The sequence below is a fragment of the Brachionichthys hirsutus genome, unplaced genomic scaffold (assembly GCF_040956055.1).
Source record: "Brachionichthys hirsutus isolate HB-005 unplaced genomic scaffold, CSIRO-AGI_Bhir_v1 contig_1029, whole genome shotgun sequence".
NCBI classification, from domain to species: Eukaryota; Metazoa; Chordata; class Actinopteri; order Lophiiformes; family Brachionichthyidae; genus Brachionichthys; species Brachionichthys hirsutus.
This window is the reverse complement of record NW_027180723.1, coordinates 1-14,980: the sequence shown is the minus strand read 5'-3', so window position 1 is coordinate 14,980 and position 14,980 is coordinate 1. Positions and strand designations below refer to the sequence as shown.

General features: G+C 53.7%; 2 protein-coding genes across 2 annotated transcripts; one reads left to right on the top strand and one right to left on the bottom strand.

Annotated features, from left to right (window-relative positions):
* Positions 1–1,309: 1,309 nt before the first annotated feature.
* On the top strand, positions 1,310–6,897 carry LOC137916554 (solute carrier family 35 member F2-like). The gene is made up of 8 exons (XM_068759542.1): positions 1,310–1,383; positions 2,021–2,196; positions 2,287–2,414; positions 4,359–4,518; positions 4,779–4,935; positions 5,010–5,062; positions 5,574–5,728; positions 6,637–6,897. The coding sequence occupies exons 1-8, from the start codon at positions 1,310–1,312 to the stop codon at positions 6,895–6,897; spliced, it is 1,164 nt and encodes a 387-aa protein (XP_068615643.1).
* A 467-nt stretch (positions 6,898–7,364) lies between these two features.
* ints4 (integrator complex subunit 4) lies at positions 7,365–14,757 on the bottom strand. The gene is made up of 24 exons (XM_068759543.1): positions 14,677–14,757; positions 12,381–12,575; positions 12,193–12,310; positions 12,014–12,120; positions 11,834–11,936; positions 11,626–11,711; positions 11,475–11,525; positions 10,924–11,012; positions 10,726–10,846; positions 10,582–10,653; positions 10,336–10,510; positions 10,069–10,274; positions 9,859–10,001; positions 9,668–9,783; positions 9,455–9,588; positions 9,215–9,369; positions 8,974–9,067; positions 8,789–8,869; positions 8,562–8,692; positions 8,421–8,480; positions 8,193–8,352; positions 7,977–8,120; positions 7,782–7,902; positions 7,365–7,698 (listed from the first exon to the last, which is right to left on the bottom strand). Exons 1-24 carry the CDS (start codon positions 14,728–14,730, stop codon positions 7,505–7,507), a joined length of 2,910 nt encoding a protein of 969 aa, XP_068615644.1. The 5' UTR covers positions 14,731–14,757; the 3' UTR covers positions 7,365–7,504.
* Between the last annotated feature and the right edge of the window lie 223 nt (positions 14,758–14,980).

Below are 14,980 nucleotides of genomic sequence, written 5' to 3'. Positions count from 1 at the left end.
AAAGGCGTCCGCGGCGCTGCCGTCGCCAGGACAAATGTTGTTCCTCACGTTCAGTCACTTTCCATCGTAAAGTTCAACACTTCCTGCAGGAGTTTCACATTAAAAGCATAACAAGAATGTCAGGATCAATACTGCATCACGTAAAATCTAAAACTGCAGAGGATGAAGAATACTGAAATCACCGAAATAAAATAAAGAAATTAAATCCTTCAAAATAAGAGAAAATAAAATAAAACAAAACGTTCGACAAAGCATTTATGAACTTCTATCAACGGAAAATTATTTTTCTGTATGAAAGTAAATAAATAAGTAACGAGACGTAACGGTGAGACGGATCAATAAGGAAGCAGCGGCGTGAGCGTTCCTACCTGCCGTTCATCAGGAAGACCTCGGTCCACTCCGCCTTCATCTTATAAGAGCGGTTCTACGGGAGGACCGACCCAAACAGCACCGGCCTATCAGAGGAGCCGTTCTAACTCTTCTGCTGCGTCCAGGTGAATCGGCAAGCTCCGCCCACAGCTCATTGTTGACTCGAGTCTCTCCGACCTGAGAATCAGGATTGTTGGTCGTGGAATGTTGGTGTAAAATGGAATCAGGGCGTGGCTCATCCCTTCAGGAATCCTGGAAGCTAATTGGGCCGAGGGGCAGACTCTCCGGGTTCCTTTGGGTCAGACAGCTGGGACTCTCCTGATGTCATTACATCCCTGCTGCTCCAGCTGCAATCAATAATGTCCAGCCTCAGGACTTCCTGCTACAGGTTGCAGCTCACCTGCCGATCACCTGAGATGGGTCTTATCCCACGTAGAGGGGCTCTGGTTCCACCGGCGGCTGCACGAAGGGTGGAGTAAACGCCACAAGATATTTGTTATTAACCTTTATTTCAGCAGGAATGATCTCACCTGCTCTACAAGGATGTCCTGGCCAGGATAGGGAGTAGGTAGAGGTACAGGTGGTGATAGAGGGAGGGGTACAGGTACAGGTAGAGATGGAGGTACAAGTAGAGCTACCCCCCCCCCCCCCCCAGACATTCTCTACATGAACCTTTCTCTTACATTCCGTTGTTATAATAACAAAATGCGGTTTGTGCAGAATTACTTATTTATCCCTTAAGGGGGGCGGGGGGGGGGTCTGACATTTTAATCCCAGAATAGACACAGATTAAAATCCAGATTGGGACACCCCAGTGAAGATGAAGACTCTGAGCAGACAAAGCGTGTCTTCGGTAAAGTCATCAAAGCCGGACCTTCGACCTCAGTCCCAGTTAATCATTCAGCGCCGTGGAAGACACGGATTCCACAGACGAGTGGACATGGAACCCAAACGGGCAGACCGGATCCTGATCCGGGCCGTCAGGAGGCTGCACCTGAAAGAGGCTTTTACCTGGTGAGTAGCGGCACGGTACCAACAACAGGAAGTAGGTCTGGGCCCAGCACGACTCGCCCGGGTCCGGCTGGTCATTGATCGATCCCCACGATCCATCCAAAGCCAGTTCTGGCCCGATTCAGTGTGTAATAACTATGTAATAATAATGACCCGCCCTACGCCGCCTCTGATTGGCTTGGCATGATGATGCTCTTTCACTGAGGTGAGACACATAAAGTTGTCTTCTGTCCAATTTTGATTCGTTTGACATTTGTCTGATGGACAGCAGCAAAAATAGAAAGTAAAAACGGGTGCCGGGGGGACAAACCGGTGCTGGGGGACAAATGGGTGATGGGGGACAAATGGGTGCTGGGGGACAAATGGGTGCTGGTGGGACAAACCGCTGTTGGGGGACAAACGGGTGCTGCTGGGGGACACACCGGTGCTGCTGGGACAAATGGGTGCTGGGGGGACAAACCGGTGCTGGGGGACAAATGGATGCTGGGGGGACAAACGGGTGCTGGGGCGACAAACCGGTGCTGGGGGGACAAACCGGTGCTGTTGTTGTTTACATTTTGGATCAACAAGTGTTTATGGGATCAATAAAACCGATCAGGAACCAAATGTGGAGGACAAAAGTGTCTTCTGTCTGTCTCAGGCAGCTGGCCCGGACGCTGGTTCTGGGTCAGGGTCTGGCGGTCCTGATATGTGGGACGGCCGTCTCCTCCCAGTACCTGGCCACCAGCTTCCATGTGGCCACGCCCATGCTGCAGAGCTTCTTCAACTACGCCCTCCTGTTCCTCACCTACACCTGCATGCTGCTCTGCAGAACAGGTGAGACCTCTAGAACACCTGGGGGGGCGGGGGGGTCCAATGGAAGATGAAACTCACCGAGGTTCGGGGGCCTCCCCCTTTAAAACCTAGGGGATGGTCACATGTTTCAGATCCTGAGGAGGCGGGGCTGGAGGTACCTCCTGCTGGGACTGGTGGACGTGGAGGCTAACTACGCCGTGGTGAAGGCGTACCAGTACACCACCCTCACCAGCGTACAGGTGAGTCTCCAGCAGGACACCTGTTACATGGCTTCCAGTTCAAAGACTCACTAGAAGTCAATGAGGTGATTGATTGATTGATTACTCAGCAGCATCTCTCTGGTTGAATGAATGAATATATTTATTAGATAGAATGTTAGAGTACAAGTACAGTCACACAGTAGCATGTATTACAGTACAAGTACAGTCACACAGTAGCATGTATTACAGTACAAATACAGTCAAACAGTAGCATGTATTACAGTACAAATACAGTCAAACAGTAGCATGTATTACAGTACAAGTACAGTCAAACAGTAGCATGTATTACAGTACAAATACAGTCAAACAGTAGCATGTATTACAGTACAAGTACAGTCACACAGTAGCATGTATTACAGTACAAGTACAGTCACACAGTAGCATGTATTACAGTACAAGTACAGTCAAACAGTAGCATGTATTACAGTACAAATACAGTCAAACAGTAGCATGTATTACAGTACAAGTACAGTCACACAGTAGCATGTATTACAGTACAAGTACAGTCACACAGTAGCATGTATTACAGTACAAGTACAGTCACACAGTAGCATGTATTGCAGTACAAGTACAGTCACACATCCTGTCTAAGAGGAGCATTTCATTTTCATTTCTTGCGGTCTTGTTTCCGTTGAAAGTCCTTCGTACATAAATCATCGACATTTAACAATACAAATAAATAAAAATAAATTACTGAATTGATGCAACGTAACATTAGAAAAACAAAAATAAAATGATTTTACACCGTCGATGCAAACTAACAATTAATCTAAAATAAATTACACCACAGATGCAAAATGACAATGAATGACAATAGATTACATAAATTACAATAAATTACTAAGGCAATTAATATGTGCAACGTAGGTGGACAAAAAAAAGGGGGGGGGGGGGGGGGGTTGATCCGGAGAGAGTCGTGATGACTATCTCCGTTTCTGTCCCCCTGAAAGGTGTATTTTTAGGGCCGTTTTGAAGGAGGCCAAAGAGGTGCATGTTTTGAGGGCAGGAGTCAAACAGTTCCACCCTTAGGGGGCAGTATTGTAGAAAGATGATTTACCCATGTTAGTCCTGTAGGAGGGGGTAATCAGGTTGTTGTTTGAGCTCCCTCTAGTGTTGTGGCTGTGGGTGTCACTAAATCTGTGGAGGTGTTTATTCAGGTATGCAGGGATTGAGGGGACTGAGGGCAGAGCTGCATTGACTATTTTAAATGCCAATCCCATTTTGAGTTGTTTAACCCTGTCTTCTACCCTGAGCCATTTTAGGCTAGCAAAATGTCCAGGAAGAAGGGGGGTCATGGGCCCCAGATTGAGGAGTAGCCCAATCAGTTTGTTTTGGGAGGTTTGGAGCCTGGTTTTCAGGGACACTTTGAGGTGCTAGCATAGTCAAAGAGGGGCTGAACGAGGCTCCAGCAAGCGTCCGGAGACAAAAGGAGACATTCTGCCCAACAGTCTTGTTCTCTGATTTACTTTTTTAATCACCTTCTGTTCAAACTGGTCATTTATTTCTCACCTTAATGGAGATTAAATTACGACGCAGCCTCATGGGTAGGAGGGTAGTGCGGTTAGCAGGAGCTAGCGTAGCATTGACAGTTTCTACCTGGTTGCATCAGAAATGGCCTCTTTAAAAAAAAGATGCAAATACAGATGAGGTGAGACAGGAAGGTTTGGACATGTCCAGGGGAGAGACAGGGACTAGAAGGATGCTGAGGATAGAGCTGCCAGGGAACAGGACTAGAGGACGACCCAGGAGGAGAGACATGGACGTAGTGAAGGAGGACATGAGAGTGGCTGGTGTTGGGGAGGACGATGCAAAGGACAGGGTGACATGGAGAAGGTTGGGTTGCTGTGGCGACGCCTCAGGGGACAAGAAGACAGTCCAGTAGCAGATTACAGGTCCGATTCCTTTGAATATTCCCGTCCACAGCTGCTGGACTGTTTCATCATCCCGGTCCTGATGGTCCTGTCCTGGTGGGCTCTGAAGACCAGATATCGGCCCGTCCACTACGTTGCCGTCTGCATCTGTCTCCTTGGGGTGGGGGCCATGGTGGGGGCCGACCTCCTCGCTGGGCGACACCAGGGCTCCAGTAAGTCATCACAGGTTCCCCAGTGGACGGTCTGTCTCTATAGAATGCATTATTATGAGGTGGTGCAGTGGGTAGCGCTGTCTCTGGACGGTGATGGATGGACAGGTTAGTTTAGGTTTCTACTCTTTAAATTGTCTTGCTTCCAGGCTGGAGGACTAGTTAGCCGCTACCGCTAACCTGTCCAGGATCGGGTTCAAGGCTTCTGGTCGGTCCGGTTGTTTTGACAGTGCTGGCTCCTGATTGGTCCGTTTTCTCCACAGCCTCAAACATGTTGCTGGGGGACTTCCTGGTTCTGGTCGGCGCCGCGCTTTACGCCATTTCTAATGTGTGTCAGGAGTACGCGGTGAAGAACCTGGGCAGGGTGGAGTTCCTGGGAATGGTGGGCCTGTTCGGGACCGTCATCAGTACCATCCAGATGTACGTCAGTGACAACTTCCTGTTCACCGAGTCAACAGGAAGTTCATCCCGTGTTTTCATCTCGTTTCATTCAGGGTGGTTCTGGAGCATCGGGCGATAGCTTCCATCCAGTGGCGCTGGGAAGTGGGTCAGTGTCCGTCTCCGCGTGGGACATTTCAGAAGTTAGGCCTTCAACCATCAACCAAAGTGATGTCATCTACCAAGCTATGGTCAAAGACACAATAGAGTAGGCCAGCATCAATGCTAAGCTATCAGGCTAAGGGCTGATGCTAGGTCCCGATGCTAGGTCCCCGGGCTATGTCCCGACGCTAGGTCCCCGGGCTAAGGGTCGATGCTAGGTCCCCGGGCTATGTCCCGATGCTAGGTCCCCGGGCTATGTCCCCGGGCTATGTCCCGATGCTAGGTCCCCGGGCTATGTCCCCAGGCTATGTCCCGATGCTAGGTCCCCGGGCTATGTCCCGATGCTAGGTCCCCGGGCTAAGGGCCGATGCTAGGTCCCCGGGCTATGTCCCCAGGCTATGTCCCGATGCTAGGTCCCCGGGCTATGTCCCGATGCTAGGTCCCCGGGCTAAGGGCCGATGCTAGGTCCCCGGTCTTTGTCCGGGAGTGCCTTGTGATGTTGTGTGTCGTCCTCTCAGGGCTGCTGCTAGCTGCCTACGCGTTGTGTTTGTACGCGTTGTACAGCTGTATGCCCATCGTGATGAAGATGAGCAGCGCCACCGCCGTCAACCTCTCGCTGCTCACCGCCGACCTCTTCAGCCTCTTCGCCGGGATCTTCATCTTCAGATACAACGTACACGCACACACACACACACACACGCACACACTACATTTTGTGATAATCTGATTTAGTCATGACTATTTACTTGCTAAACTCACGTAGCTTAGCATTAGCTTGTCGTGGTTTTGCAGGGGAAACGTCCCGACCTTGACTGATCTTTGATGAAAGACGCTTTGCAGGAATGTTTGAACAGCGTTTTTTGATCCTGACTTTCGGAGTCTGGAGCTGGAAGCACGCTTTCTGGTTGAATATAAAACCTTCTGGAAGTTACAGGAAGCTAAATGAGTAACAGCTGGGCTAAAGATTCCCGTTTTACCCCAGGGTCAGAGTCCTGTGAACGGCCGACGGGATGCTAGCGCGTGCTGAATATACTTTTCACCCGTCCTTCGTAGCATTTACCTACATTATGCTACCTCAGGCGTCAACCTAAGACACGCGTGTCAAGGGAGGGACTATTAAGAGGCAAAACAATATTGTATTTTAATCTATTTAACATTTGAAATGCAGCCTCATGGTAGCAGGGTAGCGCGGTTTGCAGGAGCTAACGTAGCATTGCTAGCTTCTCCCTTGTGCCGGGCCCAAGCCGGACAAATGCACGACTACTGTACTTTCTTCTTTAGCTCTTTAGCAAGAAGAATAAAGTCGTTTTCACACTGGGATTCTAAAGCGAACCGAACTTTCACACGGCTGAAAGTGACGCTCGTTGATTGGACAACGTAGGAGGGGAAGTCCCGCCCTCTCCCATGTTCGTTTTGGGTTGGCGTGCTCGCTGTACTTCCTCTCCCCTGATGCACTGCGTAGCGTTGCTACGTACATCTGGTCCGCTGAGCTTTCACACCCGCCCAAACGAAGCGGACCAGCCGAGGAAACAAACTCTGGTGACCCCCGGTGTGTAACCCCGCCCCCTCTGCCCACCTCAGTTCTCCAGTCTGTACCTGGTCTCCCTGGTGGTCATCCTCATCGGCTTCATCACCTTCAATGCTGTGCCGACACCGACTTGCCCCACAGACCCCGCCCCCTCTTCATCCTGTGAGGAAGAGCGTGATGATGCCACTCAGGGTGACATCACCAGTCATCAGGTTACCACGACGATCACCACAGAGGAGGAGACAAGGACGAAGGCTTCGAGGAGTCTCGGACGAGGAGACGACGATGATGATGGACTCTGCACTAAACTGTGATGAAGAACTCCTCCTCCTCATCATCTAAACTTCCGCCTCTTTTCATTCAAATGCTTTGAACTTTGTTTGTATATTGAAGCTAAATACAAATAAACAAAATGTTTGAGCTGTTCGAGTGGTTGATGGGAGGAGCCTGTCCCTTTAATTCCAGGGGGCGTGTCCAGCATGCGGTTTAACAGGTCAGTAGCAGTTAAAGTCGGTGCTGCTCCGTTAACCCTTCGTTGTGCTACCTGGCTCTGACTCACCTGTACCCATTCTGATTGGCCGCTAAAGGTTTCTGGATGGATCCGAGTCCGTGTTGGTGCTGATCCGGAACAGATCCTGGATTCTGGACCACGTTGAACGACAGGACACACCCTGCGATGTCACCATGTATGGACAGTTTGGACAGAGACGTCCGTCTCCTTCTGGACCAGGTGAAGACGGAGCATCATTGTTCATGAGGTGAAAATGAAATCAGACAAACGGTAGTCTCCGCCCCTTTAATCAGGCAAACAATAGTCTCCGCCCCCTTAATCAGGAAAACGGGAATAGTCACAGGAAACATTCCTTCAAAGAACACGACCCCCTCTAGCATGCCGCCCCGCTGCCCCGCTGCCCCCCCCCGCTAGCGCCGGGTGGGCTTGGGCATGATGTAAACTCTGACGGGTTTGCTGATGGGGATGGTCCCCTCCACGGCGCCCTCTGGGGGCGGGAGGCCATCGATGTTCTCGCTCCATCCCAGCTTGGAGGGGGGGCAGAGGGAGGAGCTTGAAGAGGAGCTGTAGGCCAGCAGGAGGCGCACTTCAATCTGGGACGGCTCTGAAACAGAGCGTTGGAGGTTCGGGAGTAGAAACGGACTTGCATGCGATCGTCTCGTCTCCTTGTCCCCTGTGTGGACTCACCTGTCCAGGCGGTGTGAGACAGGTACACCTGTGTGATGAGGCGGTGCCTGTCGGGTCCGGGCTTCCTGAAGTCAGCGGGTTTGGGATGGATCACATGACTCTGGCCGTCGGGATACAGAACCTGCAGACGGGGATCCCCGATATAAGAACCTGTACCGGGCCCACGTGGACCCAAGTGGACACGCCCGGACCCACCTGCACTCTGAGCGCGTTCTGGGGGTCCTGGACGTGCTCCAGCGTTGCATCGACGTCTAGCGCCACCACCAGGCCTGACGTGAACTTCAGGGGGTTGTCGGATTCCCCCGTCGGTTCTATGATGGTGGCCGAGGCCCGGTGGACCTGAAAGCGGATGCATGCCGTGACTGCTGGCGGGAACTGCGGTGCCGGCTGGCTCTGGAGGCGGGGCTTTACCTGCTGGGGCAGCGTCACCTGCAGCAGGCTGCTCCGTCTCAGGGTGGCCTGGAGGACCTTCACCAGCTCCGTCGGCTTACTGGACTGTAGCCGCGGGACCACCTCCAGGAGCTGGTCCACAAAGCTGTCCTGGATGAGGGGCAGTTCTGCCACAAACAGTCTGAGGCGGACAGGAAACCCTCAGAACCCGATCGGACCCGGTTCACGTCATCATTGATCAGACGGTACCTCTGAAAGGACTCCACGTCCTGCAGGAACTTCTCACAGCTGCTGATGAGGACGTCCAACCTGAGGACAGACGACAGGCTGACTACAGACGGGTCGGGACAGGGATGGGTCGGGAGGACACACGGACGGGTCTGGACTGACCCCTGCCTGCTCCGGGCCAACAGAACCAGCTGCAGGGCCTTGGCCTGGAGACGGACGTGGTGGACGGTGGCCAGCTGTCTTCTGTCCAAGCCGCTGTAGAGGAACTCCAGCTGGTAGCTCTCCTCTAAGATCTGGAGACGCAGGTGAGAGCCCTGCAGGTGTGCGTGCGTGCGCCTGCGCGCGTGTGTGTGTGTGTGTGTGTGTGTGTGTGTGTGCGTGGCGCTCACCTGCTGGGCCGCTGTCGTGGCCGTCACATTCTGTTTGAGGCTGAGCGGAACCGCCACGGTCCAGAGCCGCTCCTGGAGAGCCTGAACCAGGAGAACCGGGTCAGCACACACACACACACACACACACACACACAGAGACACACAGAGACACACGCACACACACACACACACACACACACACACACCTTGATCAGCAGCAGCTGACAGCGCAGGTACGTCGCACAGAACTGGGCGGCTCCAGCGAGTTCCATCTGCAGCTCCCCCAACCGATGAAGGTCCCTGAGACGCAGGAAGGACTCGGGTTACCGTGGCAACCATCATCCTCCCGGCTGATCTAATAAGGTTTGGTCTAAAGCCGCTTCAGGGACACTAAGCTAGGCTAGCTGCGCCCCCTGGTCCCCGGGATGGATCAACCCGGGTCAGTACCGGATGGTGAAGTCCAGCAGGTCCTGAGCCCCCGGCGCCTCCAGGTTCTGGATGGTGCCGACCCTGTCGAGACTCTGTTGGAGGAACAGCTGGGCCGACTCCAGAGAACCAGAACCACGTCTGGAGTCCACCAGGTCCACACGCCGGCCAGGAAGCTGAAAGACAGGACGGTCAGCGGTCCAGGGTTAGGGGTACTACCAGAACCGGTTCTAGAAAGAAGCCAGCCACGCCACAGCTCACTCTCAGCGGCGGGACAAGGTGGGACAGGCTGTCCCTCAGGTAGGCGTAGTGCCTGAAGGTGTGGTCCGAGAACAGCGCCGGCAGGGTGTGGCACGACTTGGCAGCGTTGAACACCAGAACCAGGACAGCGATGTCTGAGGTCCACGGGTCAAGGGACGAGAGACGAGAGCACGGGGGACGGGGGACGGGGGACCTCGGGTGCACGGCGGATACAGGCCGGGTCGTCCATGTCCGGTTCCGGCGTGTCGAAGTAGGGGTGGGTGCTGAGCAGCTCGGGGACCAGGGGCAGGACCAGGGTCGGGTGGCGGGACCCCAGGAACTTAAGACACCTGAGGGGAGGAGGCGGGTCAGAGCCGGGCGCTGGGGGCAGGGCCTGCTCCGGGCCGGGCTGGGCCGGGCCTTACTTCCAGACGGAGTCCCGGTCCGTGGGGTACTTGTTGAGGTTCTTGAGCAGCTCCAGCAGCGCCAGCTGGACGCACTCCTTGGTGGAGACGTTGGTGTAGCAGATCAGCTCGTGGAGCGCCTCCCTGATGTCCCGGGACGAGTCCTGGAGACGACAGAGACATGAAGGAGGAGCCGAGGCCCGGCAGGAAGAGCCCCGGAGCGGGCCGCACCTCCAGCACGGCCAGCACCGTGTCCAGCTGGTCCTCCCTCAGCGTGATGTGGGTGGAGATCCGTCTCAGGACGTGGATGGACTGGAGACGCACCTCCTCGATCTCGTCGTTGAACATGTCCACCAGGAAGTCGAGACACTTCTCAGCGAAGCTGGGGGACGAGCGGGCCAGCTGGCACAGCGCCTCCACCGCCGCGATCCGGACCTCTGGGGGCGAGCCAGTCCCGTCAAGAGGACGCCCCCACGGCCGGGACGACGTCCAACTTACCGAACAGCTCGTCCTCCAGGCCATGGACGAAGGCCCCGCAGGCGCCGGAGGCAATCAGGTTCACCGTGTTGCTGTCCAGCCGCTCTTTGGGGGCGTCGTCGGCCCACTTCCGTCCCGACGAGAACTCCCCAGAAGCAAAGAGGTCTTTGGCCCTCTCGTGGGCCGTCCTCTTCCTCTGGAGAGACGGCAGGACGAGTCAGAGACGTGTCCCAACACACAAAGGGTTCTGGAGGACGGGCGTCTCACCCTGAGGTCCGACATCAGCTTCTTGTCCAGAGTCTGCTCCAGGAAGTGAGGACTGACCTGCAGCATGGAGCCCTGGAAGACACGAGACGGCGTGAGCGGGGGACGTCCCGGCGGCGCGCTGGACGTCCCGCTGCGCATCCTCACCAGCGTCTTGGCGGCCTGCACGCGGACCGTCCAGGCGCTGTCGCTGACCATGTGACTGATCTTCCCAAAAGCGTCGTCCACCAGCCGGATCTCCTCATTGGACGACGGGATGGGGACGATGCTGATGTCACCGCCAAAGAAGCAGGAGAAATCAGTGTGAAGCTGGAGCGTGTCCCCCGGGGGACGGCGTGTCCTCACCTCTCTGGATACAGGTGGCTGAGGACCCACACGGCCTGGACGGCTGCAGAGCGCACCTGCTCGTAGTCGTCCGCCAGAAGCCTGCAGGCCTGCAGGCGGGGACGCGCGGGGGTTAGCACGCTGGAGCTAGCACGCTGGAGCTAGCACGCTGGGGTTAGCATGCTGGGGTTAGCATGCTGGGGCTAGCACGCTGGGGTTAGCATGCTGGAGCTAGCACGCTGGGGTTAGCACGCTGGGGCTAGCACGCTGGAGCTAGCACGCTGGGGTTAGCATGCTGGGGTTAGCACGCTGGGGCTAGCACGCTGGGGTTAGCACGCTGGGTTAGCACGCAGGGGTTAGCATGCTGGGTTAGCACGCTGGGGCTAGCACGCAGGGGTTAGCACGCTGGGTTAGCATGCGGGGGGACACGCTTGGGTTAGCACGCTGGGGTTAGCACGCTGGGGTTAGAACGCTGGGGTTAGCACGCTGGGGCTAGCACGCTGGGTTAGCACGCTGGGGTTAGCAGCGCAGGGAGATGCGTGCAGCACCGGCGGCGCCGTCGGGCATCTTACCTGCTCGTAGATCCTCTCCTGGATCTTCATCCCTCTTTCATGCAGCTGGAGCTGGAAAACAGACTCATCATCATCATCGTCATCGTCATCGTCATCATCGTCATCATCGTCATCATCGTCGTCATCGTCATCGTCATGCTGCTCGTCCTACCATGGCCTTGAGGGCGGCGGTGCGGACCCTCGGGTCCTGGTCTCCAAAGTAGTCACTGATGAGACTCTGGACGTCCCTCTGTCCCCCTAGAGACACAGAGCAGATTCAGGCAGGGACCGTCTGTCCCACCTGGAATGTTCAGGACGCTTCTGTTCTGACCCGCCTGCAGGTGTGTGTGTGTGCGTGTGTGCGTGTCTGTGCTTCAGACCTGACTGTCCCTCGTCTTTGTCCAGAGGACAGTCCACTGTCCCCAGACTCCCCAGCAGCTGCAGACATTTGTTCCTCACTCCGAAGTGCATGTCAGACAGGTGCTGCGGGGACAGGGGACAGACAGGTTAGCGGCGTCTCTGGGACGGCGTGGACGCCGAGGCGTGCCGCGCGGCGTCACCTTGCAGGACACGTCGATGAGCCTCTGTCTCACGGCGGGACTGTCGGGCAGCTGGGTCCCGATGACCAGCAGGGTGTCCAGCAGCTGGACCAGGACCTGGTGGGACTCTGAAGCAGAGACACGACGGTGACGTCCAAGCGTCCAACCCGCTGTCCCCCCCCGAGGCTGCTTTGTCTTACTCTCCTTGCTGAGCGTGTTGATGGCGTCGGCGACCACGCCGTCGGGGCTGAAGCCCGGCGTTCTGGACAGCAGGCCCAGCAGGGAGGCGACCTTCAGCCTCACCGAGTCGTCCGTCTCCTGGGGGAGGACAGCGGCGTCCCGTGAGCTCCGAGGGGACGCTGCTGGAGACGCCGTCGCGGCCGCTTACCTTGTAGTAGTGCTCCAGCAGGATCCTGACCACGCCCTCCACGCTCTCCGTCTCCACGGGCTGGCGGGCGAACTGCAGCAGGTACCGCAGGGCGTCTGTGGCGCCGGCCGCCTTGCAGAGATCCAGGTGCAGCGCCGCCGACTTACTGGGGTGGGACAGACGCAGCTTCCTGGCGGGAGCGTCCTCCTGAGGGACCTGGAGCAGAAGAGAGCGTGTTGCTGGGGGTCGGGAGGGGGAGGAGCCGGCGGCCGCCACGGGCCGGGGGGGAGAGGAGCACTTCTTCTTGAACTCGACGCCATGGCGTTAACTCTACGAGCAGCGAAGGACGGACCAAACACCTGGTCACAGGTAGAACCCAGCCGGACCCGGAACAACAACATTCTATAAACTAGAAAGACAATCAGAGACTGCAGACTCCGCCTCCAAAAGACGATTGGATCTGGTGAGACAGTAAACAGGGCTTCCGGATCAGAGGGGCCAAACCTGCTCTAGCTTGCTGCTCCGGAACGTACTACAAGACAGCTTCTGGACTCTTTTTCCCATCATGCCATTCGTGTCCCTCCCTCTTAAAGTGACACTCCAATGTTACAGCACAGACACAATTCCAGATGTAAAAATAATTCTAGAATCTGGATCCAGATCCGGATCAACGCCATTCTCGGGGAGGACCGAGCCAAGGACAGAACCTTGCTTGTGTAAACATTTCAAGTCGATTGGGTTACTAGTTTATGAGTTATGCGCTCAGACAGACACACAGACAGACAGACAGACAGACCCAGTTGCAATACATGCTACTGTTTTACTGTACTTGTTTATTTATTTATTTCTGGTTTATTTGAATATGGACAAAGACAAAACATAGACACATGTAGCACAAGTATCTGATGCTTGCATTATAGCGCTTATAGCTGAAGCTAATTTGCAGCACCTGTCCATAGATGGGCTTCCAACACAGATATTCATAAAAACATGGAAAGGAAGGAAAATTGTTTTAAAAAGTCATCTATGCATGTTTTTATCACAGAACTAAAACAATTAAGAATAAAACAAGACAGTAATAAAAAAGAAATGTTAGAGATAAAACTATGTACACATTTAAACATGGGTACAGTGCTGCTGCTTGCACATCCAAGATTTCGTTTCTTTTTTGAAGGAGACCAATTGTGCCATAGATTTTAGGCGGACAGGGAGCAGATTCCACAGACTAGCACCTTTCACAGAGAGAGCGGATTGTGCGAAAGATGTTTTTCGGGGGGGCACCTTACAGTCCCCACCTGAGGCTGCCCGGGTGGACCTGCCAGAGCTCTGCAGTCTGCTGACAAACCTGCTCAGTGGTTCTGGTGCAAAGCCATTCACACATTTAAAAAACAGTTTAAGAACACTTAAATTAATAAAATTTAAGAAGGATACTGTAATACATGCTACTGTGTGACTGTACTTGTACTGTAATACATGCTACTGTTTGACTGTACTAGTACTGTAATACACGCTACTGTTTTACTGTACTTGTACTGTAATACATGCTACTGTGTGACTGTACTTGTACTGTAATACATGCTACTGTGTGACTGTACTTGTACTGTAATACATGCTACTGTCTGACTGTACTTGTACTGTAATACATACTACCGTGTGACTGTACTTGTACTGTAATACATGCTACTGTTTGACTGTACTAGTACTGTAATACATGCAACTGTGTGACTGTACTTGTACTGTAATACATGCTACTGTTTCACTGTACTAGTACTGTAATACGTGCTACTGTTTACTGTACTTGTACTGCAATAAATGCTACTGTTTCACTGTACTTGTACTGTAATACATGCTACTGTTTCACTGTACTTGTACTGTAATACACGCTCCTGTTTGACTGTACTTGTACTGCAATACATGCTACTGTTTCACTGTACTTGTACTGTAATACATGCTACTTGTACTGTAATACACGCTCCTGTTTGACTGTACTTGTACTGTAATACACGCTATTGTAATTAACATTAACCCTTGATGGACATCCCTACATTGATTATGGTTGATCTGAATGATTGATCCAAGATAATTCTGTTCTGTATTGCAAGCCGTGTGATGACGTCACGTCACAACATCCAACACTCCAAATTTAATTCAGACCTAAACACATTTTATTGTGGCGAAACGCGCAGGCGCGATTGTTAGCCGCTGGCTAACTGATGCTAGGATGCTAGTTAGCCGCTACGTTAGCTTGGTTACGTCGTTTAACCCTCCAGTGTTGCATTGTGGGTCCGAAGACCGCCAGGGCGTTTCCTAAGCTCACCTGCACGACTTTAGAAAACTCTTCATAAACTCTTTTCTTCAGATGTGCCGCCATGTTCTGCTGCTGACGGCTAGCAATACAGCAACCGTTTCAGCCGCTAGCACAGTGTGTCCCTTCAGACGTTCCGTAGCTCGGGTCAGGAAGCACAGTGTGTCCCTTCAGACGTTCCGTAGCTCGGGTCAGGAAGCACAGTGTGTCCCTTCAGACGTTCTGTAGCTCGGCTCAGGAAGTTGTTGTTTTTTATGTAAACTTTATTGACAAGAGTACTAGGTTTGCGTACGCCGGGGCAAATGTTTTCCCCATA